The 24207-nt window shown below is 37.8% G+C and overlaps 1 protein-coding gene and 1 long non-coding RNA gene across 2 annotated transcripts; one reads left to right on the plus strand and one right to left on the minus strand.

The window, feature by feature from the left end:
• Window positions 1-996: 996 nt before the first annotated feature.
• Window positions 997-22384, plus strand: LOC113686042 (angiopoietin-related protein 7). The gene is made up of 6 exons (XM_089187585.1): window positions 997-1923; window positions 15725-15817; window positions 16699-16764; window positions 19409-19585; window positions 20045-20425; window positions 21361-22384. The coding sequence occupies exons 3-6, from the start codon at window positions 16740-16742 to the stop codon at window positions 21633-21635; spliced, it is 858 nt and encodes a 285-aa protein (XP_089043711.1). The 5' UTR covers window positions 997-1923; window positions 15725-15817; window positions 16699-16739; the 3' UTR covers window positions 21636-22384.
• Window positions 19669-21382, minus strand: LOC149037291 (uncharacterized). Its single transcript, XR_016181137.1, has 2 exons — window positions 21247-21382; window positions 19669-20213 (listed from the first exon to the last, which is right to left on the minus strand). It is a non-coding gene; the product is annotated as an uncharacterized LOC149037291 (long non-coding RNA).
• Window positions 22385-24207: the final 1823 nt, after the last annotated feature.

The raw sequence follows: 24207 nt of genomic DNA on the forward strand, positions 1-24207 counted from the left end.
CGGAAAGTTCTAAGAAAGTCTAGTGGTCGAATTTTCATCTCAGTCGTGGGAGCGCTTCCTTTAGCACTGGTAAGAACTAATTCTCCCCAATGAATATCGGCCAAGGTTTCATTTCCACAACGTGGGAAAACACCGTTGAGATTTGAACGAACAGCTCAATCTTTCCCAATGCCATAGCACCAGCCTCCGCCTCTTTTTCGAGCACAATTATCAGGATCTCTATCCCAAGTACCAAAAATGAGATCTCTCTGAGGAATAAGGTAATCAAAGAGAACAGTCGCATCTGTTCCAAGAAAAAATAAATTTGCATAATTCCAATATCAAGATAACTTCTTTGGAGCTTCAAGCCTGATGTTTGTCGCAAAAAAGAAAACAGCCAAACAAGCAAAGAGACAGAACAAAACTCAGTTTAAACATAGCGATATGCTGTTTCAATGAGATCGGAATTTCTCTTAGTGAAATAAAGGTGTTCAATTTTGTGGGCATGCTCGAAAACAAGGGTTGAATATATGGATTTCCCTATCCCACCTAACGAAGCATCTGTTAATGTCTATCATGGGAAAAATAGAGGATATTACATGGCCGCACGGGGATACGAATTTCATCTTCGAGTGAGAGATACTTTCAGCACGAGAAAATGAAATTTGTATCCCCAAGCGACCATGTAATGATCTGTTTATTTTAGAGATACTAATGAAATTCCTACATAAAAGACAACATTTTTTTTTATTCGTTTTCAATGAGTTTTTCAACATCACTTTCCAAGACTTCGGCAAATCTTCCTGAATGTTCTCCAAGCTCGGAAAAAATTATCGATGGGAAAATTTGGCAGCTCATCGAGAAAGTCACCGGTAACTTTACCGTCTCCGCACCTCTAAGCCATTTTGTAAATGAAATTTCAAAAGAACCGGCCGCGCGCCTGAGCGGGAAGCTCTCTTGTAATTGGCTAATCATGCTAGTAACCATGGCGACACCAATATCCTCAAACGTGCTCACAAGAGAAAATTTTGTCATCTCGAGTCGCAAAATTGATCCTTTAGAACATAAATTGACATCGCCATTCCGCAGAATAACACTCCCGTAATATAGGTTTTTCGTGCGACGAAATTTAATGATTACGAGATGATGGAATGATGAAGACCAGTAAGCAAAGAGAGTCTTACTCTGTTCCGTTTTCTGTGAGAATATTAGCTTTAAATGGAACTTGCGTCAGTTCCTTCATCACTTCTTTCAACCAGACTGCAATGTTTTTTTTGGCAATCTCTTGGGGCTACACGCTTTGATGGTGTGATTTGAAAAATCGCAGAAAGTGCCAGAAACAGCAGAGCAAAACTTAAGTAAAGAGGTCATTATGCGGTATTAAGTCATTCCAGCTATTCTATGTTATGACGCCAAGTTAAGTAATGAAATAATTAATAGGCTGCAAAAGGAAAACAAACAAACAAACAAAAAACCAGAAACAAAAACTACAAGAGAAATAAAAAATATTTTATAATGATGACTATATTTATAATAAAAATAGTTCGCAGAGAAAAAACCCTGCAATTTTGCAATATATAGATTAAACAATTTCTCATAACAAGGAATATCACGACACGGCTAATGAATTCGATTGCGCGAGCGTGCGTCGTAATCTTATTGTGCACAAGTATGACGTCAGCAAAGAAATGCTTCGTGGTTTGAACATTTTAAGATGTCTTTTTTCCGTTCCATCCCGACTTAGATGGACCTTTAAGAGCTCTAAAAGAAAAGAAAATTAATGGAAAGATACTCGATCTGGAAAGCGATGGAAAGCGACGAAAATAACCCTCGAGTGAATACTACAAAGGTTCTCACCAATGCGTTACGAATTAAGGCTGTAAAGTGAAACTGAATTTGCTGACTTAAGTGGGGCTTAGCACTTTCAGACCATTCTTTGGCCAGGTAATATTATTTTTCGATTGTTGTTATATCTTTGAAGTATTGGGCAACAGAAGATTTTGATTCAAATCTTACAACTCTCAGAATTTTCAATACAACACGATGTAATTGTGGGGCCGTGAAGTCTAGCAGCCATCGATTCAAGCGTGTTGATTCTATTGCGAAGTTCCCCATATGCAAGGAACTCAGACTTCTTTCGCTTCTAATATTCGAAATATTTCTTTATCATTTTTGCCCTTCTCTGCAGTTGTAGTTTTCGGTTAGCACGTCGTTATTTGGTGAACCTGACATCTGTGTACGTCTACTTTGAAATCCGATCGCTCTGTGATTTTTATCTAAAATTTTCATTTCTGAGTACATTTCACCCAAAATTATCATCTTTTCAGGTTGAGAATAGGTTGTTGCACTGCCCCTAGTTGAATATATCTTGAAGACGATTTATATGGGATGCATTGTGCGCTGTCTTTCTCTGAAGTTTTAAATTTTGAGAAAGGAACATCGGGACAACTGCGATGACAATGTTATAACACAGTTAGTTCTTACGTTGGCTATTCATTCATCGAGATATGAAGCACACGCCGTGGGAAAGGTTGGAGAGAACTCAAGAAGCTAAAGTTGCTTTCGGTTACGGATTTTAGAACACCACCACAAACTGGATATCAGTAAAATGTTATTAAATGCAGATTTTGATGAGATTGCAAAGCTATTTTGATCTTTCTTCTTTCAAGGCGAAGGAAGTCGGTAAACAGAACCATAACCAAATGCCATTCCGTCGATTCATCGGGTATCAAAAGTAGCTCTTGCTATTAGGGGCCTTAAGCAAACCACGACGGCGAGGGAGAAGAGGACATGGAAAAACAAAAGATCTAATTGGCCGTGCGTTTTAAAACTTTGTACATTTCTTAGCCGTCCAATGCAAAACAACAACGTGAAATCAACACAATTTACGTCGTCTGCGAACCGAAACTGCGATGACAAATTAGTTTAATTTCAATTTGGAGCTCAACGCTTCTTTTATACGTTACGCTGAAGTTGAAGTGTCGCGCCGTATGAGGCGGTAAACACATGCAGCCATTTTCGAAATTCCAATTAAAGGCAGAAATTCATTTTTTAATCGAAGTCTTCATTGCTGTTGCCGTTCTGACTGCTAAAGGTCCCTAATCTTTCATGTTATCCCGACTTCTCGCGTGCTTCATATGTCTATGAAAGCATGCCGACATATGAACCAATTGTTCATTTTCATCGAAAAAAGATGATATGAACTCAAGATTAACAATGTTTGCAATTGCAATGAAAACTTTCCTTAAAAGTAAAACCGCTCATCATAACGAGACTGATATATACATTGTTTGAAGACACAGCTTGCTCAGGCCGGAAAATTTATGAGACAAACCTTCGACATAATTAAAATTAGTCCATCATCATTCAATATACCAAGAATAAGAATTATCAGGAGCCGATATGTATTTCTCTCCAAAGGCATGGACAAACAATTTTTGTGGAAATTTCCGGTCCGATATAATCGAGGTTTACAGCTCGAACAATCGGGCTGAATAAGTAACACTGAGCCGTCACTTCAAAAAGCTTGCATGGTACACAAGCACACGCGACTTCAACAGTAGCCCTTTCAGAGTTAAAGAAATTGCATCTTTGTTCTCAATTACTGAATCAACTTTTATGGGACTTGAGAACGCAACGTGGGCGTCCTTCGGGAAAAAATTCGTACGCACGCCAGTTTCACTAAACACCAAAAAACCAAGCATCAGAAGAAAGCTTGATAAATGTAGTTAACGATAAAAATACAAATTAAGCGACTTTTCCTTTTAGGAAGTGTCAGGAGCCGATAAGGCCTGAAACGACCAAGGATTCTTCTATTGAATATATGGGGTATCTGACGCCTCAGAACAAGCAAAGTGGCTGCACAGCCGTAATCACGAGGCATCAATCAACAAAATGGTGTCGGGCTTTTTTGATATTCTGATTGGTTGTCTAGAGTTGTTGGAGTAGCCAAAAATATACGAGGCGTTTTGCGTAAATGGGCGCCACGAGAGAAATATTTTACATATCAAAATTTTCCGAAATACTTTCGTTTATCATTGTTCCTGGAATGGTTTGGTGAAATTTGACAAAAATCGATCAAATCTTAATACTCTATAAATTCGCTAAAGGTGGATGTTTTCTTGCCAAAATCAAGGGAGAGCTTTCAGCTTATAAGGGTTTGTTAACAACTCGTGCCACGCCAGGAGATTATCCCGCCCCCGACTAAATACATGACACTCAGAAATTGTTCGCAGAATTTTCAACAAGAAGTTCTTTCAAACATTCTGAGGTTACCAAAGATAAAAATGTTGTTGATTTTTTAAGATAAGGAATGTGCAAGCTTTGGTATCCTTTATCAGATCACTACAGAAGTATAGCACGTGTACTGAGGCTACAAAAGTGATATTCAAAGGCTCCATCAAGATATATATTAACGAAAAAAAGTTATTCAAGGAGTAGACCTATTTTTACTTAGTTTCACGAAGTTTCTAATTTAACAAAAACTGTCTATTGATTACCTTTGCCAAGAACTCAAGTGGCTTATCACCTTAATATGTGGCGAGAAAAGAAACGGTTCTTCCTTTTTTCTTTCACCCGGTATCCGCTGCAAACATGTTTTCCCGGATTAACAAATACTCTGTCTCCCCTGGAAACTTTTTAGGATCAAACAAAAAAATGTTCTAATAGCTTTAGTGCATTTCTCCACGCGTTTGGCCACAATCCAATCGACCTTTTGAAAGAATCTTTCTTATAGGACAGTAATTAAAGCTATCTTTGGGTAGGATGCACACCGTGAAAAATCGATGACATCTGCACCAATCCTTATGTCAATGATAGACTTCAATAAAACACCAGATCGTCGCCACGTGAATGACTTTAAACGTTAGACAGCGGTTCAAGGGTTCTTTTTACTCTCCAAAGTCTGAAGACTGCATTTAATTAAATGAAAGCTATTAATGAACATGTTCAGACCCCCGAGTATCGTGGACAACGAACTTTTAATTGCCATTTATAGACGTATCCTAGTTCTACTGTCTACTGACATCTCTTTTACCGGTAAAGCCCCTCGTTCTCCGCGCTTGGAAATGGCTAGGATAACTTTTTGAAAATGTATGTCGCCCAGCACAGGAAAAGTCAAGTATATATGATGTAAAATTCTCGCCCAGGTTTAAGAATGAATTAACATTTTTTCTTTATCTCCACAATTGTACTCTGTATCAGTGCAATCGTGGGATGATTTTTAGCTCGAAATAAATCTTGGTAATGGGCCAGAATTAGCGTCGCAATTTTTGAGGCATTTGAAAACGAGAAAAATTGGACCGCTTTTGAAAAAGGTGTCATTTTCAATTTGACACTTTTATCATTCTCTGTTCCGTAGCATTTGTCTCTTAAAGAATTGCGTGTATAACAGATACGTCTCGTCCGATAGTCGAGGAACGTCATTTTTCTAATAGTGGTGTTATCCGCATTAAAGACTGCATGCACGATAAGAAAGTAATAAGAATAGTGTGGATAATAAACAGGCCAGCAATAATGTATACGACAGGTGTATCTCAGTAGCTTGAAGCAGTATCGTATCAGAAAGCGTACAATTTTAAATAAGTTAGCATCTCGTTTCCGATGATATGCGTTAAAAATCATGCACGTTCACTGGTCCACAAATGTGATGTTTGATGTAGATAACATACCCATGGATCTATCGATTGAATGACTGATGGTGGGATTGCTTGGCCGTCTGACCGTCACTGCAGTCAAATGCATTTCATTCCCTGCTCCATAACAATATGATTACTTGTGACATATATAGTCACTAGATGTGCGCTCTTGCTTTATCAAACCTAATTTATAATCGAATGATGTGGCGTTAAGTTTCTTTAAGGTTTCTTCAAAACCAATTACGAGATTCTCAAAGAGCTTTTGCCATCTGCTTAATATTGCATTGGTGAAGGCATTCTGTTTAATTTACAGAATGTAAATCGTAATAACTGACAATTATATTTTACAATGGGGCGAGTCAAAATGAATTGTGTAAACAGATCTCTTGTCGTGTTTTTACGACCCCTGGGAAAACTTATTTATGTTGGGTAAATTTAATGGAGCACGTACGCAAATAAAACAATTTGTACTGAGCCAGACGTCTATGTTTTCGGCGTCGGTATGAATACCATCGTAACCGCATCGGCCACAAGACAAGGCACTTAACAATGTGAAGTTTTAACAATGTCAGAATGAAACATCGTGGTTTGGTAAAACTTTTCGGTTAAACTTTTTTACCGTGAACTGTTAGGATTAGTCAATTTTTACGCCTAACGGGTAACTTTTTGCCGTTTTACAGCTAACAGTCAACTCCATTGAAATCATCTGGACAGTTTCAGATTCGACAGCCTCATTAGCAAATTTTCTCTCATAAGGAGAAACTGCTGGATGACACCCTTAAGCTATGTACATGTATCTTCTTTTGTGACGTAAAATCAATGAAAATCGAACTTTTGCAATTCAAACCCCTTGCTGCCATGAAACTTATTAGGGATGGTGGGTCAATCAGACTTGTTGGAAAGTAAGGGTTGGCAGACATCACATTATAAATCTCAGAGGTTGGCATCTCTGCAATTATATTGCCGACTCGCGGAAAGCGTACTCCGACATCTGTCAGAAGGAGGTCATCTCGGGTAGATTTCTGTTTACGAAATCCGAGCTCGCCCGATGTTGTCTTCGCGATGAAGGCCCTATTTAGCATATAATTATTAGACCCGCAAAACAGAGTAGAAACGAACATGTGCTTCGTTTTCGCTCATAACTTCGTATTAGCGTCGAGATATTTGCATTTTTTTCCGTTGCTTACCTATATTACAGACTCCCAAAAATTTTTGCGGTGCCTCCTTTTGACGGATGGCCGATTACAACTACAACATAGTGACACCTCCACGAAATCTGTCAAAAGGAGGATGTTAAAACACCAGAGGTCATCTCGGGTAGATTTCTGATGACGAAATCCGAGCCAAATCCAAAATAGAGTAGAAAGGAACACTTACTTCGTTTTGGCTCATGACTTTGTATTAGCGTTAAGATATTTGCATTTTTTTCCGTTGCTAACCTATATGACAGATTCCACAAAATACATTTGACGCCTCCTTTTCACGGATGGTCGATCACAACTACAACGTAATGACATCTTCACGAAGTCTGTCAAAAGGAGGATTTTAAAACACCGGAAATCTTCTGGATTTCTGATGAAATAAATTTAACGCAGTTACCTTCAGAGTTTAGGCGATATATTGTTATTTCTAATATGGTAATTGATTAAAAAATTGTACATTACCTCGATTGGACGGAGATTAAGTTTGAATATAATGTAGCAAGCGATATTACTTTTGTCAACAAGGATAATCCGTGACTTGTCTCACCTATAACATTTTCTCTATCTGCGTTGTGCCATGATCATCATTGAAAACATTCTACGATAATATTTTTTACAATATTTAGATGAGAATTTTCAATTCTTAACGCAAGAGCGTACTTAGGGAAAGATCTACAAGAAGCAGTTTCTCATGAATACATATTAAAAATTCTTTTAGCTGACTTCTACATAGATAAAAATTACTACATAGATATATTTCACTTCGACGATTATCTTAATAAACAATTAACGGGAAGTTCTGCGAATCAGTTTTTTTTCAGTTTTGACAGATTTCGTGGAGGTGTTACTATGTTGTAGTTGTAATCGGCCATCCGTGAAAAGGAGGCATCGCAGAAATTTTGTGGAGTCTGTAATAAAGGTAAGCAACGAAAAAAAAAAGCAAATATGTTACGGCTAATACGAAGTCATGAGCGAAAACGAAGCACGTGTTCGTTTCTACTCTGTTCTGCGGGTCTAATATGCTAAATAGGGCCTTCATCACGAAGACAACATCGGGCGAGCTCGGATTTCGTAATCGGAAATCTACCCGAGATGACCTCCTTCTGACGGATGTCGGAGTACGCTTTCCCCGACTCGCTTGCCTTTAAGCGAGTCGGCATTGAAAAGAGCTGTTTTCAAAAGATTTCCGGTTGTCATTCGCTAAAGCACTAAAAACAATGCCCGTGAAAGCGCGGCGTGTGTTTGTCATCCGTATTTAAGAGTTTGTAATCCTTATTTGTAAGATAACAAACAGGATATTTTCAGTTATGGTCAACTTTAATCAATAAGACGGTTGTTTGGCTTAATCAAGAAAGGAATGTGTTTTCATAGCGATATTCATAGTTTTTCATGCAACTTAAAAAATGGTATTTATCACTTTTAATATGCAATGACTATCAAAACCATTCAAGAATGAGAATTCGTGACTAGCTGAGAATACGTCTCAGTGATTCAACATTTTAGATTCCAGTTTGTGAAATATTAACCAAAATTTCACTACCAATTCTCACGGACTCTTCGATCAAAGGTCAACCCTTAAAAGTTGTAGTTATCCAGTGAAGAATGTCATCTTTTGCTGCTGCGGAAGTGCGGTGAAAGTTTCTAGTTAGTTTCCAGTTGCGAATGTTGAAGAATGAAAACTATTCAAATTTAACCGCGTTTAGGTTCAGTCTGGATATGAAACATTTACTACAGCTTCTTGATGTTCTTTTCGGTCGTTAGCAAACATTACCCTTTGGCATCGTGGTGCATGCATCACCCGGAGAATTCGACAAGGAATAGGTACGTTATATCCAGCTATTAGCTTTAATAAAAATGGTGCTTGAACCCGCTTCTTACCTCAAGTTTAAAACTTCTCATGAGGCATTTATGTCATTCTATACTACTAACAGCATTTCAACTTGAAGAGGGTGAGAGTTGAACCGATCAATAAGCAAAGGAGTTTGTATGCAATGTATCAAATCTTGCAAACAAGAAGAACTCTGAAAAAGCCTAGTCTATGATACCAATGTCATTGCAAGTAAGATAGGTCGCACTCCAAACGTTTCGGAATGTCTTTCGATGCTGGTTCAGAATTAAAATAAAGTCAATTTATCGTACTCGGTCGAACTTTCACGCGCATGGTAGTCGATTGATTTCCACACTTGTTCGGCCTATTCAATCGCTTCATTTGAAAGTTTGAAAGAAGAACCTTTTTTTTTTTTCGCTTCTGCCTTGGAAATGGCAAGTCAATGTCCAGTCGTTGGGCAGTTAAATCAACGATTTTTGAAAATGGCTTCCCTAACAAGTATCATTACAATATTTACTTGATACATCGTCTTTCCTGACAAATTTTGTCTGTTCTTAGATTTAAGAAAGTATATTCCGTCATTTACAATCCGGCTATTTTTTAAAATACAAAGAATACTTGAATTTTTTGTTTGGGAGTGGTTTGATTCAGTTAGATATGAGAATTATCTTCAGCCATTTCATTACGAAAACGTGGGTAAAGTGCCTTAGATGGCAGATCTTTAGTAAACCATAAGGTCTGAAGAGAACAACGATCAGAATGCTGGTCTAAATACACTGATATCCAATGACAGTGCCATTAGTATTACCTTTAATCTACTTAAAACGAGTATCTCAAAGAAACTGACAGCAGTAGGAACAATGAGGTCGGGTTGCCCCTTGTTAAGGAAACAGTCTCATGCATCACGTAACCGCTACAAACTCAGGCCTTTTTCTATCAGTTTTATAAAATACGACTTTACATGGACGTTTCTTTCCTTTCCTTTGAATGTCTGTGGATTTAAGTCTGAGTTCCAGAAAGCAGTTAAATGCACCATGTTTTACCGTGAACTACAGGAAGCCTCAAACACAGACTCAATTGTCAAAATTAACACTAAATCCAGACCTACCACTATCCCTAAACATTTCCTTCGTATCCTTATATTTGTTGAACTAATCCTTGCCTCACGAAATGCAATCAGAAAGGTTAGAGTCATTTTAGTTGATCTGGTGGAAACTTACGAGCAAGAGTATTTGAATCAATTGATTGTAACATATGTTTCATAGCTATTACAAAATTAGTTTGTCTCATTCTACGAAGGAATCTAACAATTTGTCATCACAGAATTATTTCACTCTCAAAAAGGAAGTCGAAATCAATGTAAATCACGTTCGTCGATGAAATCAAACCCTTCGTGAAAGTAAAACTGCCACGTTACGATCATAGATTGTAAATTCACTGCGTTGTGAAACTATCATGTTTTCGAAACAGGAGAAATACCGCTATTCATCAATAATGTAAATTCTCTTTTAGATTTGAAGCATGCTGAAACCTGAAGAAAGCTGATCTGGCCATCCGAATACATTACTTTACGATATTGCACGATATACGGGTCAGCCACGCAGTTGTCTTTTGCAGTTGATCAAGTTTGCTTGCTGTGAAACGAGGATCTATAGAGGGCTACTTCCATCTTCATGTTTTGCGTGACGATGCAAACATATGGTTTGTGAATGTAAGATTCTCGGAGGAGAAGATGTCGGATCTCGGCTGAGAATTGCGTGAATTTTATCCGGAAAAACTGAAACTGATCAAATGGCCTGGAACAGGCTTAGTAGCAGTGGTATGATTCTGGTTTCTCGTTTTTTAGTTCGCTCATTACAGTCACGGTCAACATCAAGTGACGTTTTGAAATAATTTGAGTAGCGACAAAAATTTCTGGTATTCTATTCTTTCATAAAATTCATGATTAAGTCTGTTTTAAATGATAGTCGAGATTTCACCAGTCTTAATTGGCGTTCGCTGTACCCAAAAATAGCTTTCATGCCTCTACTGGGATATCCTGTATTCAGATTATTGCGAAACACTTGAATTCCAATTTACCTTTCTATCTTAACCCTTATGAGTTTTCAGGGGAGACTGAATATATTTGCGGTTGCAGGGACAATGGTGTCATCAAGCACTTTTGAAGTGTCAAACATCGATAGATAACACAGTTTGAGCGCTCTCGTCTTTTGAAATAAATATATCGGAGAGAATTTCTCAATGTATTGTATCCCATTTAACACATGATGGATACTGTAGTGTAACTTGAACCGAGGTATCTCTAATACGATACTGAAGCAAGCCGCTGGGATACAGGTATCGAAAACGAGATTCCTGGGAGGACCGAGTGAAGCAAAGGTCGCAGTCTCATCTGTTCCAAAACAAAACAAAACAAAACAAAAATGAATCAGCATGAGGATGATGCTAACACCCATGTTTTTGATAAAACAAACAAGCGAAAAAACAGACACCAAACAAAGCGAACAACAACACAAGCAGAACAAAACTCAATTTAAACAGTAGCAACATGCTGCTTCGATGAAATAGATTTCTCTCAGCATAAAAGTCATGAATTTTCAATCCCAGATGACGATAATTAACCAGTATTCGACGAAGCAGGGTAAAATACAGTGACTATGTTATAGCGGGCAAGTCAGATAGTAAACAAAACTGATATTTTTCTAGAGCTGAGTTGAGTAACTATATCATCATTCAATTAATTTAATTGCATACCCCAAAGCAAACTACCATTTTTAACAGAGGAACTTGGACTTGACCCTGCATGAGTGGAATAATAAAAAAAATAGGTGAACAAACCTTTATTGTTATTTTACACTTGATCGGAACACCGCTGTTCTTTGAACGGATATGTACAGCACAGTTTTTAGTTGTTAAAAATAATAACGATAATGATAATGATAATGATAATAATAATAATAATAATAATAATAATAATAATAATAATAATGATAGGAAGAAGGAGAATAAGAAGAATAAGAACAATACATGAAAATGAGGAAGGGGTGTCAACACCCGAACGAGAATAGACAATCTTACTTACACGTCTCCGGTGTCCTGTTATATGTCATTTCTTTCGCTACCTCTTCTTCCTCTGCTTCTTTCAAGTGGACAACAGTACTAGTGTTCTTTTGGAAATTTATTGAGGCTGCACGCCTTGGTGGTAGAATATCAAAAGTCAACGAAAGTGTCAGAAACAGTAGAGCTGAACCTGAAGGAAAGAAATCATTATGCGGTGTCAAGTCACTCCACCTATGATATGTTATAATGCTAAGTTACAGACTAAAATAAACAAGAGATTGGGAAAAAAAACTGCAAACATGATCCAATAAAACAATGGCATCAAAAGGCTGAAACAACTTAGTAAGAATATTACAGAGCCTTTTGGGGGGATCAGGGAATTGTTATCATGACTCAATTAACATCCTTGCTTTTCTAAATCGCATAAGGTCAAAAAGGCTAAGTGACGTTGTGAACTTGTGCACTGAGTTCTACCAGTTTAACACTTGTGGGTGTCAAATCTTTCTTTTTCCCTATCAGAGAAAAGGCGCGAATTTGTAACCATATTTGTCTTGTAATTATTCCGCACATATTATGTTGCTTTCAATTCCTTTGCATTTTCTTTCCTTAATATGTTTATGACAATGTTTTTTTCAGCATGAGCAGAGGTGCTGTGGAGGACGTGATATAGCTAGCATCAAGACAATTTTCAGAAGGCAATTCCAACACAAGCATGAAAGTTGAAAGTATAGCTAGGTTCGTTTGTCATAGAAAGTACGTGCAACATAATCACAGGAACGAGATGTTTTCGGCCTGTTTTCGGCCTGTTGCAAAATACTTTTCCATTCGACACACGAAATGTTTTACAGATTCCAAACCGGAATCTTCGGTCGAATGGAACTTGCATAGGATACCAAAGAGGATCATCAGTTCATAAGTTTATGACGCACTGTTGTTTAAGAAATCGTTTTATCAACTGATACGAATCACTGTTGTTTTGTCTGTTGTCTCACGAAAAATCCCTGTTTGAGGGCTGCTTGTCAAGCCGCTTCATTCTTTGAAAACAACTTACATTCTTCTGTACACATCAAGATCTCTCAGCAGTTTCTGTCAAATTGTGCGGGCTTACTCGATCTGTAGTAAACATCCCTTAATTTGATGTACGGACTGAAAAGGTCCGATGGAAACACAACTCTGTCATTTCTACAGACTCTCTTCAGTTTGATGTATAAATTAATTTGTGCGCATTTTGAACTCGCTCAGTTCTAAAACTCATTTCTAGTTGTGTTGTGTGCACTTATCCGGTCGGTTGTAGCGATGATACCCTGAAAAATAGCTAACTTTCTCTGAAAATGGTCAAAAATTTGTATTGTAGTTTTTCTGAAAGATAAGCAAAGAAAAAACAAGCAATTAGCAATGTCGGGTTTACTTTATTACGTATTTTGTTCATCATCCGTAAGGATATTAGGTCAACGAAGCTCATTCTCAGAAAAAATAAAACAAACAACAACAAAAACAAAAAAGAAAAAACAACAATAAAACAAAGAATTGAGGAATCCTTCAGCTTGATGTATTAAAATTTCACTCCCATGAGTGACCAGTACTGAATTTCACCTTACCAAATCAATACAGTATCAAGTAAAAGTGAGAAAAACAGAGAAAAATATCTGTCGGAGAATCATCTGTTGATCTATTACAAAATTCTTTGAAGTAACGTCGAAGAATTATATGCCAGGGAAAACACTTATGAGATCTTGGAAGTGAAATGGTTGAAAGTGAAAGCTGACAGCTCTACGGTTCAAGTCCTCAATATCTCGCGTTGGCTTTTTCCCAAAGTATTCTTTTCTAAATGAAAAATATCTAATCAAATCTGACCAAGAGATCATATGGCGTCTTGATCAGGCTGATTAAATTAAACCAAGACGACGAAGAGCTTTTTTAAAATGGACACTTGCCGCTTTAGATTAGTTCAAGAAATATAAACAGAAAGCCATTTTGGCATTGAAAAGGATTAGAAATGAATAGTTGGGAATAGCGGTAGTGTAGATTTAGAGTTAGTTTTGGCAACTGAGTCTGCTCAGTTTCAACTTTACATTTCAAATGAAACCATGATCCTCGTAGATGAACGGAAATTCTTAGCAAATACGTACCTCTAAGATACTAGGTAAGCGTCACTACCAACGCAGCCACGAAACTACGCGTTGGGAGCTAAAATAATGAGTTTTATACCATTACCAGTTGTGACATATTCCACCACGGGAAAGAAAGAACCCCCTAAATGTGTGGTTTCGTGTGGCTTCGTGTCTTTTTTCAGGATTGTCGTTTACAATTACCATCAAAATTGCAGAGGTCCGGTGATTTCAACACGTTCATTAATAGCTGATGTTTTGTCAAATGCAGTCTTCAGACTTTGGAGAGCGGAAAGAATCAATTAAACCGCTCTGAGAACTTTAAAGTCAATTACGTTGTGTTGATTTAGGGCTGTTTCTCTCTTCCGTTGTTAAAAAAAAAAAAGAAAAAAAAAAGAAAGAAAAACCGCAAAAAGTCTTATGCTTCAATCCATGTGAGCTTTAAACTTTCAATGGTCAAAACAACATTTTCTGGTATTTTACTCAAGTCCATTGCTGATATGAAACGATGGTCAACGTATCAGCTGACCAATCGTAGTGTTTCACAGTATTGCACACAAAAATGTGTTTGCTTCAATCTAAAATAGAAATATTCAAAGTATCGTTTGTATGGTATTCAAACGCGTGAAAAAGTGTACTGAAACTATTTGACCATTTTTCTTTCGATACAAATTAGTTTCCAGGGGAGTAAGAAATTTTTGAACCAGACAAAAATGTTTTGTGACAGATGCCAAATGGACGAGACAGGAGGAGTCGCTGCGCTTAGGGGTGATAAGCCACTTGAGTTCTCTAGCCAAAAAACTGTTATTGAGTTAGAAACATCTTGAACCTAGGTAAAAATAGTTTAACTTGTGAATAACTTGAACTTCTTGATACATAACTTGGGCGGAGCCATTGAATATCATGTTTGTGACCTTTATGCGCGTGCTATATCTCAAACGATATAGGAAATCCAAGGTCGCATATCTCGTAAACTCTAGAAATAAACATTGTTTCTGGAATCCCTCAAAATCACTAAACTTTGATACTTTCAAGAAGTTCAAAAGAACAATTATGAAATTTGGCCAAACATTTCCGGCTGCCGGCCAATTAATCCATTCAAGACCGTACTTGGCTCCGGGTATGTGGCCACGGCGTGGTGTGTAATGATTACTGCAATGTGACTGAAATTTTGATATCATTTCTCTTACGATATTGCTGCGAACTGCAAGCCTTCATTCTTCGTCGGTAACCTAAATAATATTACGCATGTTGTTCTAATTATCCTATTTACGTTCTCATCTCTAGACCAGAGAACAATACATATTATTAGCGACATGCTGTTCCTCAAATACCACACCAGAAATATCTTTAGTATACGCAGTACCTTAAAGGATCAATACTATAGCACAGAGAGTGATAACGGTTTCAGTCAAAATGAGGGCAAACGAAGCGATCGTAATAATGAGAAGTTGTAGTAAACATTCGTAGTAAACTTCACAAAACTAACTCTGACATTCATCATGAACTGAAACAGGAAAATACTGTAGTTATGTAGTCTGCGTCACAGCTCTGAGGATTGACTGACATTTTCACCATGTAATATTTAATGCCATTAATAACCTATTACTCTTCACCATAAACAATTCTCATGAATTTGCATTTGGGAGCCAATGATGCACTCTGCAACTACTACAAAACTCGACAGTTTAAACAACAAGAAAAATCTTCTTTTTTTGTTTCTTAGCTCTGAAGACCAAGTAGCTAAAATGTTACTATTTAATAACGGATGCCATGTGAATACGTGAGAGATACTGTATCTCTGAAATACGGTATCACGAAGTTACTGGGATAGAGATGCGATTGTGTGTTGAACTGTCTCATTCCCAAATCGTAATCCTTGATCTTCTTTTCATTCTCGTTCCGCCTTAGGGAGCCATCGTAAATGTAGATAACACGACTATTTGAAATAAATTGTGTTCGTAAGCCACATGACTCGAGTGAAAGATATCCCCGGATGAAAAAGTAAGCTCATCAAATACTTTGACATAAAACAGTTTATCGGTACATGTTGTACATGGATTTATCGATTTATGATGTGATTGCTTAGCCCTCTCCATTGCATGCTTTGCTCCGCAATAACATGAGTATGCCACTGATGGCATATATAGTCACAAGATATCTTTCAAAACTAATATTTAAATGGAGAGGATTGAGGGTTCTTTTGAAACAAAGCACCGGAAGAAAACTCTCTAGTATCAAACAGAAGATCTTCAGCATCTTATGGCATCTGCTCGATGGCAGATAGGGGAAGACATGTTATTGAATTAATTTATTTGTTAATGATTTAATGGATAGTTTTGATAGACTTTTCAGATTCCGGCATATGAGAGATTAACTTCTTTTCATTATTTTATCACAATTGTTACGATTGACATCCATTCGCGAAAAGGTCATCCCTAAAAAGATGTTGCAATCTATTTTAGAATCTCGTCTTTCATTCCCTTGAAGAGTGGTGTCTGTTCAAACAAAACGTCAGTTACCCCCGCTAACGTTTAATTCTCACGAACTCGCACGTACTGAAAGGAAGGTCGGCCTTAAAAAAGTGTTCCAGTTAATTATAATATCCTTCTAAAAAACCACAAATTTCCCTAGCTTCCTTTTAAGAGAGGATTCGCCGAAACGGTAATCAATTTAACGGGTAACTCTCGACCATCATTCCCGAAAAACTTAATATAATTAGTGTTGTCTCTGACGATCGCTGAGGCACTTGACTCTCTCGACTTGGAGAGGCATTGATGCATGGAACATGTGCGCGCGCAGCTCCATCAAGCTTCTTATAACTCAGTAGAGAGTCGAGTCCAATCAGTTTTGACAAAACCTCACCATCATCCATTTTTTGGCAGCATTTCTGAGTGATACTGCATGCAACACCAAAAGAATTACAATGAGAGGTATTCAACAACAAACGGGTATGTGAAGTCTAGCTCTTTGATGAAGAATTTGCATCTTAAAGAGACTCGTCCACAACTGAAGCAGTGATTAGGTGCAATGCTTACTCTTTAAAATATGAGATTGTTTGCACATCTATGACATTTATAACTAATTTCTAATCCATGGTATGTGACTCTTAATCTTGCAAACAGGAAAAACTTTCGAAAAGTTCACTCTGTATTATCAAACGTAAGAAACAGAGGTCGAACTGTAAACATTTTGGAATTTCTTTCGATGGTGGATTTGAATAAAGAATAGTCGGATTGTCTGACATAGTAGAACAGTCGAACTTTCGTGCTCGTGGAGGCCTATTCAGTCCTATAATTTTCGTTTTCTGAGCCTATGACAATTCTGTTTTCCAGCTCAATCGTACATTCGTTCTATCGAAAATATCCTTTCAGTTTTAAGTCTGTTTCTACCTTTGGAATGGCTATTCAAGGTCTAGTCAATGTCAAGATGGATAACTATGATCATTTTTTGAAAATGACTTTCCCATATAACAAGTATCATGCGAATATTCATCATCTGATTCGTCGAATTTCGCACGGTCTAAGATTTAAGTCCTTTCCATCTAGCTGGAAAGGACTGCAGTCCTTTGTTCCTTTAAAGTTTACTTGCGTTCATGTTGCTTCTGAAAACATGCTGATGATTACGGTCCTGAAATCGCTGCGTTGCTTTTTGTACGGGAACGTCAAGGCGTAAAGTTTATCTGGTGCAGTAATATTTAAGGATTCTCTGACGGAATTTTGCTAAAGAACAAGGCTTCAGGCGCCTTCTCCTTCTTTCATTCAATATTGCTCTCTGCCGCCTTTTCTTGTCTCTCCAAAGAATTAATGCACTTATTCTGTTCCTCAAGTTCGTCTGGCTCAAATTTTTGGCGACGGCTTTTCTCAACAAACTTGAATGTTGATCTGGCTTAAAAGATGAAACAGAAACGTTAAACTGCCACGTTGATAAATGCGGTGATATATCTTGATATTTTTTTGTATGTGAAGTGCATGAATGGTGCTTTCCTTGGGTGCAGGGAAACCGGAGAAATTCAGTTTTTTCATAAATGAACAAAATCTAGTTGTTGCAGATCGCCGGTTTAAGGAAATTGGCGAAGGATTTTCAGCCCTTCAGTTAGGCCAAGCAAGTGTTCCGAATCATTGAAGTTCCCCTGCATTGATCGTTCAGTCAAGTAATTTACAATCAATCGCCCAACGGAGTGAAAATTGACCTCTCCGAAAGAAAACTTATCGCCAAAGTAACGTAAAAAGAGAAATTTATCGTCACCGAATCCCGACCTAAAAGACTGAAAATTTCCCGATTTGATTCTTCGATTTAACTTTTCCGTATCAGTACTTTCGTAGGAATGACTCTGAATTAAATTCATTCCACGTGGAATCGGTTGGAAGCTTGATTCAGAGATTATGTTAAAGAAAAGAAAACGCACAAGGAGCAACGGCAATCTCCCAATCTTTAAAAACGATGAGTACTCAGTAAGACAAACATCCCATTTATCTCTCACATCCCATGAAAGTTGATTCGGTTTCGAAGAAAAAAGATGCGGCGACTTCATGGCCACACATCCCATATTTAGTGGCAACATAAAGGTGAGTGATATAACAAGACAATCCACGTACCTTAGGGTTTTGTTTTCTCCAAAAAATGAATAACCACAACAGAAAGAAATGCCAGTAACCTTCAAAATTTCGGGATGACAGGCAAAGCTTTCCACAAGATTCCTACGCTCTCCCGGAACTTTTTTTTGCAATTAAAAGTTCATTTATGAAATGACAATACGGTGTTTCTTTTGGAAGTATTATTCCTTGTGGCTTTGAACGTTTCTTGGATTTGAAATAACTGTATTTTGTGAATATTTGGAGATCGGAAGCAGAATTGACTTCTGGTCGTTTGCATTTGAAAAAATTTGAGTACAACAAATTTAATGAGCTCACAAAGTAATGCCGAGGAGCGAAGAATTTAATAAAATTGTTATTCCATTTGCGCTTGATGAATGTGGGATGGTAAATAGGCACTTTGTGTTAGATGAATAATTGTTAATTATTATACTCTGGCAGTTTCCCTTGCTCTACACCCGATTGTCATTGACTGATAATAAACACATGACCCTGCATAAATTTAAATCCCGAATACATTTATGAAGTATGATCAATGTTTAGGTTTTGCACTTGATCAGAGCATGGCTACGGTGGGTGGTGTGATTGTGGCGCGATGTTTTTAAGTGCTCTTATCGGGAAATTCCTGTCTATTTTAAAAAATAATGACTCGTAACTTGCTCACAGATTATTCTTGAAAATGTTATAGAGAAGCCTGTGGCTGAAAAAAGTAGCTTTTGTTTACTTTATCAAAAGACGAAATAGAAAACTGGTGGAGCAGAAGGCCTCCAAAACTATGGTTCTTTAAAGGAACATCTTGAGTTTTACTAAGAAAACAAGTTATAGTGTTATAAACGCACAACTTTTGGTCTTTTTACTTTGTGCAATTTCCGAATCAAAAGTACTCGTTGATTGTTAAGTTCTCTCGGTTGTTCAACTCATTCTGTAAAGTGCGTAGCACTGACCATAAAATATTTCAGCTGGAATGACTTCACACCGCTAAATGACTTCTACTCTTCAGGTTCAGCTTTGCTGCTTTTGGCACTTTTTGTGAATTCTCAGTTTATACCATCAACAAGTGCAGCCCCAATAGATTGCCAGAGGAACACTGCTGTCTGCTTAGAAGAAATCATGAAGGAACTGACTCAAATTCAATTTGAGGTTAAAATTCTCACAGAGAACAGAACATTGGTGCGATGTACGTGCACTTTTTTTTAATTGTACTGGTTATTCCATTTTATCTTTATCATTATACAGTGTATCACGAAAAAGGTGGTCTTATGCAGGGCGATTTCCATTTATTTTCAGAGGAATAATTTTTTGCGAATCGAGATGACAAAATTTTCAGCATGCTTGGAGCTCTTATCTTTAGCAACTCTTTGTTCAAGCTGCTGTGTAGCTGAACATTGACAACAGCATAATTTAAATGTTCCAAACTTTCGAATTTTGGTCATTTGTCAAGTTTTTTCAAAATAATTTTTATTCTCATCTTATGATTTGATGCGCTTTAAAAAAATAAAAGATATATGAAGAATCCAAGTCCGTAGTCTTCTCTCCAAGACAGGTACTTTTTCGGATGATATAAGCACATTCATACCAAACCCCCTCTTTGAGAGCATGCCCAAAACGTCAAGCATCTTTATTTTATCTACAACAGCCAAGAACTGTGCTGAGCTGTACAAATCTGGACGAAGGATTAGTGGTGTTTACACTATCGACCCAGATGGTTCAGGCGCTTTTGATGTATATTGTGACCAAACTACAGCCAACGGGGGATGGACGGTGATCCAGAAGAGAATGGATGGCTCCGTTGATTTTAACCGCACCTGGAACCAATACAAACATGGCTTCGGTAACTTGGTCGGTGAGTTTTGGCTCGGACTGGACAAGATAAACCGCCTGACTCGAAACAAGACAAAGAACAAGCTTCGGGTAGATCTGGGGGTAACTACTGGCAAAACTGTTCACCCTGAGTATGACTGGTTTGGGATTGGGAACGAGACAGCTAAGTATCGGCTATATATTGGCAATATTACAAGTAAGTTTACGGTTTTTTTTTTCAGCATTTATCATTCGATTTATATGTATTGCTGGTTTTCAGTGTCACGCCATTCAAAATAGATCAAAATAAAAAATAAAAACCGTTCAATCGATTTAGTCTAGAATCTGGAAATAGAAAGAAGCTAGATATGTAAAGACTCTCGCCAAGATTCAGGTCACAGCAATTTTTCTTACGGAAGATATGAGGAGAAACGTTTTTCCCAAATTTATAGAGATTTGTATGGAGCCGCCATGCTGGTGCCCACCTAGATGGGCACCAACATGGCGGCCAGAAACCAGCAGAAACATCTGTCACTGAGTTTTGCTACAAAAGCGTGAATTTATCTCTCTAAGAACTCATAAACGTAACAATAATACTTTATTCTAATACAAGAACTGTTCAGATAGCTGAATTTCCCTAAATAAGTCACCTTTTAAACCAACATAACAGCTCTCTCGCTCGTCATGTGAAGGCCACGTCACGCAAAAGCTTAGAAATTCAAGAGTAGTCTATCACTAAACCAAGAACCCATTTGGAGTGAAAATTTGTCTGAATATTAGTTTTTAGCTGCTCTAATACATCATGAAAGTAAAATCTCAGGAGGATCAATAGTTCTGAAGTCTGAAATTTAGTGACGTCACGTGAAAACCAGCAATTAATTCACTCTCATTTAAATCTCAATATTTTACTCTACTTGGTCGAATAATGGTATTATAAGTTGGCAAGGTAGTCCTGAGGTAAACCTGAATGCCTGATTGGTTCTTACTCGGTCTGGAGCTAGGTCTTTGTGCCACGTAAGGAACTCACTTCTTACTAACCTTCATTTTTTCCTTTATTTCCTTTTTTGCGGAAAACAACAAGTTATTCGCGGGAAAAAGGCGTTATACAGATCCTAGAATTATGCGAATTTCTTTTGTTCTGTTTTGAAACAGATGCCACCGTTTCCTCTGATTCCCTCGGTCCCCACAGGAATCTCGTTTTTGGTACCTGGGATAGAGAACCTGTTGATTGTGCTCGAAGAGGTGGCAGAGGCTGGTGGTATGGCAACGGTATTAAATGTGCTGTTTTGTCAAATCTCAATGGTATTTATCCGCGTTGTGGAAGGAAAACTTCTGCAAATATTCACTGGGCAGAGTTAGATCGAACCAGTGCCGAAGGCAGCGCTCCTTCATCAACTGAAATGAAAATTAGACCGGTGGACTTTTAAAAACTTTCTTAGAGATAAGTACACAGCACATAAGAAGATAGTGATTTTTTAGCGTGCTCTGATAATATCCACCTCTGAGCAACTAAGGCGACGAAATCGCGCGTCAAAGTTTAATTTAGGTTATGAATTGGTATATTGTCAGAAACAAACAATCTTTTTGGTTTCTTTGTAGCAAAAATTCCAACATTGGCTTTTGGTAAATACGCCCCATTGCAAACGTGCCCCCCTACCTTCTTCACGGGTTCGTCAGAAAACGTAAAACAAGTTCGCCTGCGTATTTACCAGTTACCCCAAATCTTTCGACTCGTTTCCTACCACAGATTGTGTTAAAGTTTTGTCAAAATCAAAATATTTTGGCGACTATCCCCTGAATATCTACAACCTCGATTTATATCTCGAAATGTTATTACTTCGTATTGACTAAAGAATCCTGCGTACAAATTGGCTATTCTACTACCGAAACCAGCTATTTGAAGAGGAGTTTTTCCTTTAGGGGTGCCATGCTATGGAACATACTTTGGCGAGAACTCTGCTCAACAGTTTCTTTAAGCGAATTAAAAACTACGTCATTATAGATTTTAAATGAGACACAGTATCTTAGAAAAACAGCTTTCATGATATAATGGGTTTTTAAACTTTTAATGCTGTATTAATCATTAGTAAGTAAGCAGAATTTTTATATTTTATACTCCTAGATTGTGTTGACGAATTTTACCGTGTAGAAATAAAGTTGTCTATCAATCTTTCTATCTATCTGACAAGCGCTGCCCTTTCACGTGTTAACGTGGAAAGTTATCGAGATAAACAACAACACTGAAGTGGATTCATTTTCCATTTTTTTCGAGTAAATTTGCAAATCAGCGTCCAAGTGCAAATTTTTACCTTGCTTTACTTATATAGGAAAAGATTATGAGCGATTTTTGAGTAAGAAGAGGACGATGTTGGATTCCGAAGCTAGATTTCAACGTACACGCGGTTTCTTCTTGCATATGTGAAAGAATCGCTGCCAGAAACAACTAACTTTAATTTAACTGCTGCCAGAAACAACTAACTTTAATTTAACTGCTTCGCAGCATGCGCACCGTTCGCAAAGAGACCGAAAGTTGAAGGCAGACAATCCTCTTGGCCCAAGTCCATTAAGATAGTGCACCTGGTCTTCTAAGAGAGCGTTAACGGGCGGCACAATAAATATAGTGACCAGTTTATTCCAGTGAAGCGAGGCGATCGATCACTTGCGCTGCTTGATATATTAAAGATTTTCCATAGCCACTTGATAACGAAACGGAGACTCCTTTACCTTCGAAAAACATATTAGTGTCATCAATTGCAAAATGCTTCCATTCGATAGAAAAAATTTCCGGAAATTCCAGTAGAAAATCGAATGTAGAAGAAAGTTTCCGGACGGCAGAAAGCTATTTTGGATACAATGTACGCCATGAATGGATTACTGGACCCTTGACCAACCTTTTATGTTAATGATAATCTTTGATAAAATACCAGGACTCCTTTGTTCAAAGGGCAGATAATGCTATCCAACGGATAAATCGTTATTAAGCGCTTAAGCGTTAACAAAACGTACTGTGTTATCACAGGCGGCCCAAGCTCACGTCTCGAGAAAAAGCCAACGATGAATTCATGAACGCGTCACGCGTTGTGTGACTCGGTGTTAAGTTACGGGAGGAACCGTTGAAAATTTGAACACGTTATAAGGAATAGTATGGGGAACGAAATATGGTCGATTTACAACGATGAATATTTCGAAATATGAATATTTTACGCGTAAAATCAATAAAACTTACTCATGCCCTGTGTATCCGTCGTAGTTTCTGGCGATTTCTGCCGTTTTAAGCTTGCTTTACCATCACTGTTATCCATGTCAAAAGACGAAGTCAAGGCTGCACACTCAGATTTCGACCGTGGTCCACGCGGAGGTGGTTTCCTCCCGATCGGCATTTTTCTCGGCCACACTTTACGATCTAAGATCACTGCACCCTGGGACATGTCTCAATACCAAAAATTCGCGCGCATTTCCCTGGAAACGAGCGTTTTCTACCTGAATTTCCAAGTTCGCTTCTTTCTGGCTATGCTTTGAACACGCAGACTGGACACGGCCGCGAAAGAGACTAGGTACGAGGTCTATTTTCTCTCTACCGCGAGTGGTGCGGTCGATTAATATACAATACTTACCCCATCCCCACAGAGACACCTCGCCTTAACTACCAAACTACTCTACTGAATATTACAAAGAACGAATTTTCACAGGAAGGAAAATTATGAACACTAACACAATGAACTTCATTTGACAATCTGCCTGCTCACAATGGGCTGAGCTAATCGAAATTTTATTTTAAAATGGATTTCCGGTGGCTAAATAGACATTTACTCCCACGTAAATTTGGGGGGTAGATCATGGGTAATTCGGTCGAGTCTTGAGGGTTTTTCCATTTTTCCATAACTTTAGTGACATCAACTGGCAAAACATTGTAGTTTGATAGGCCATGCATGAAAGGGTAGATGCAATCGACGTTAGGACATTATGTGGACAATGGTATTTACATTGCAATATGTAAGA

The sequence above is a fragment of the Pocillopora damicornis genome, chromosome 11, assembly GCF_964200805.1.
Source record: "Pocillopora damicornis chromosome 11, jaPocDami1.2, whole genome shotgun sequence".
NCBI lineage: Eukaryota > Metazoa > Cnidaria > Anthozoa > Scleractinia > Pocilloporidae > Pocillopora > Pocillopora damicornis.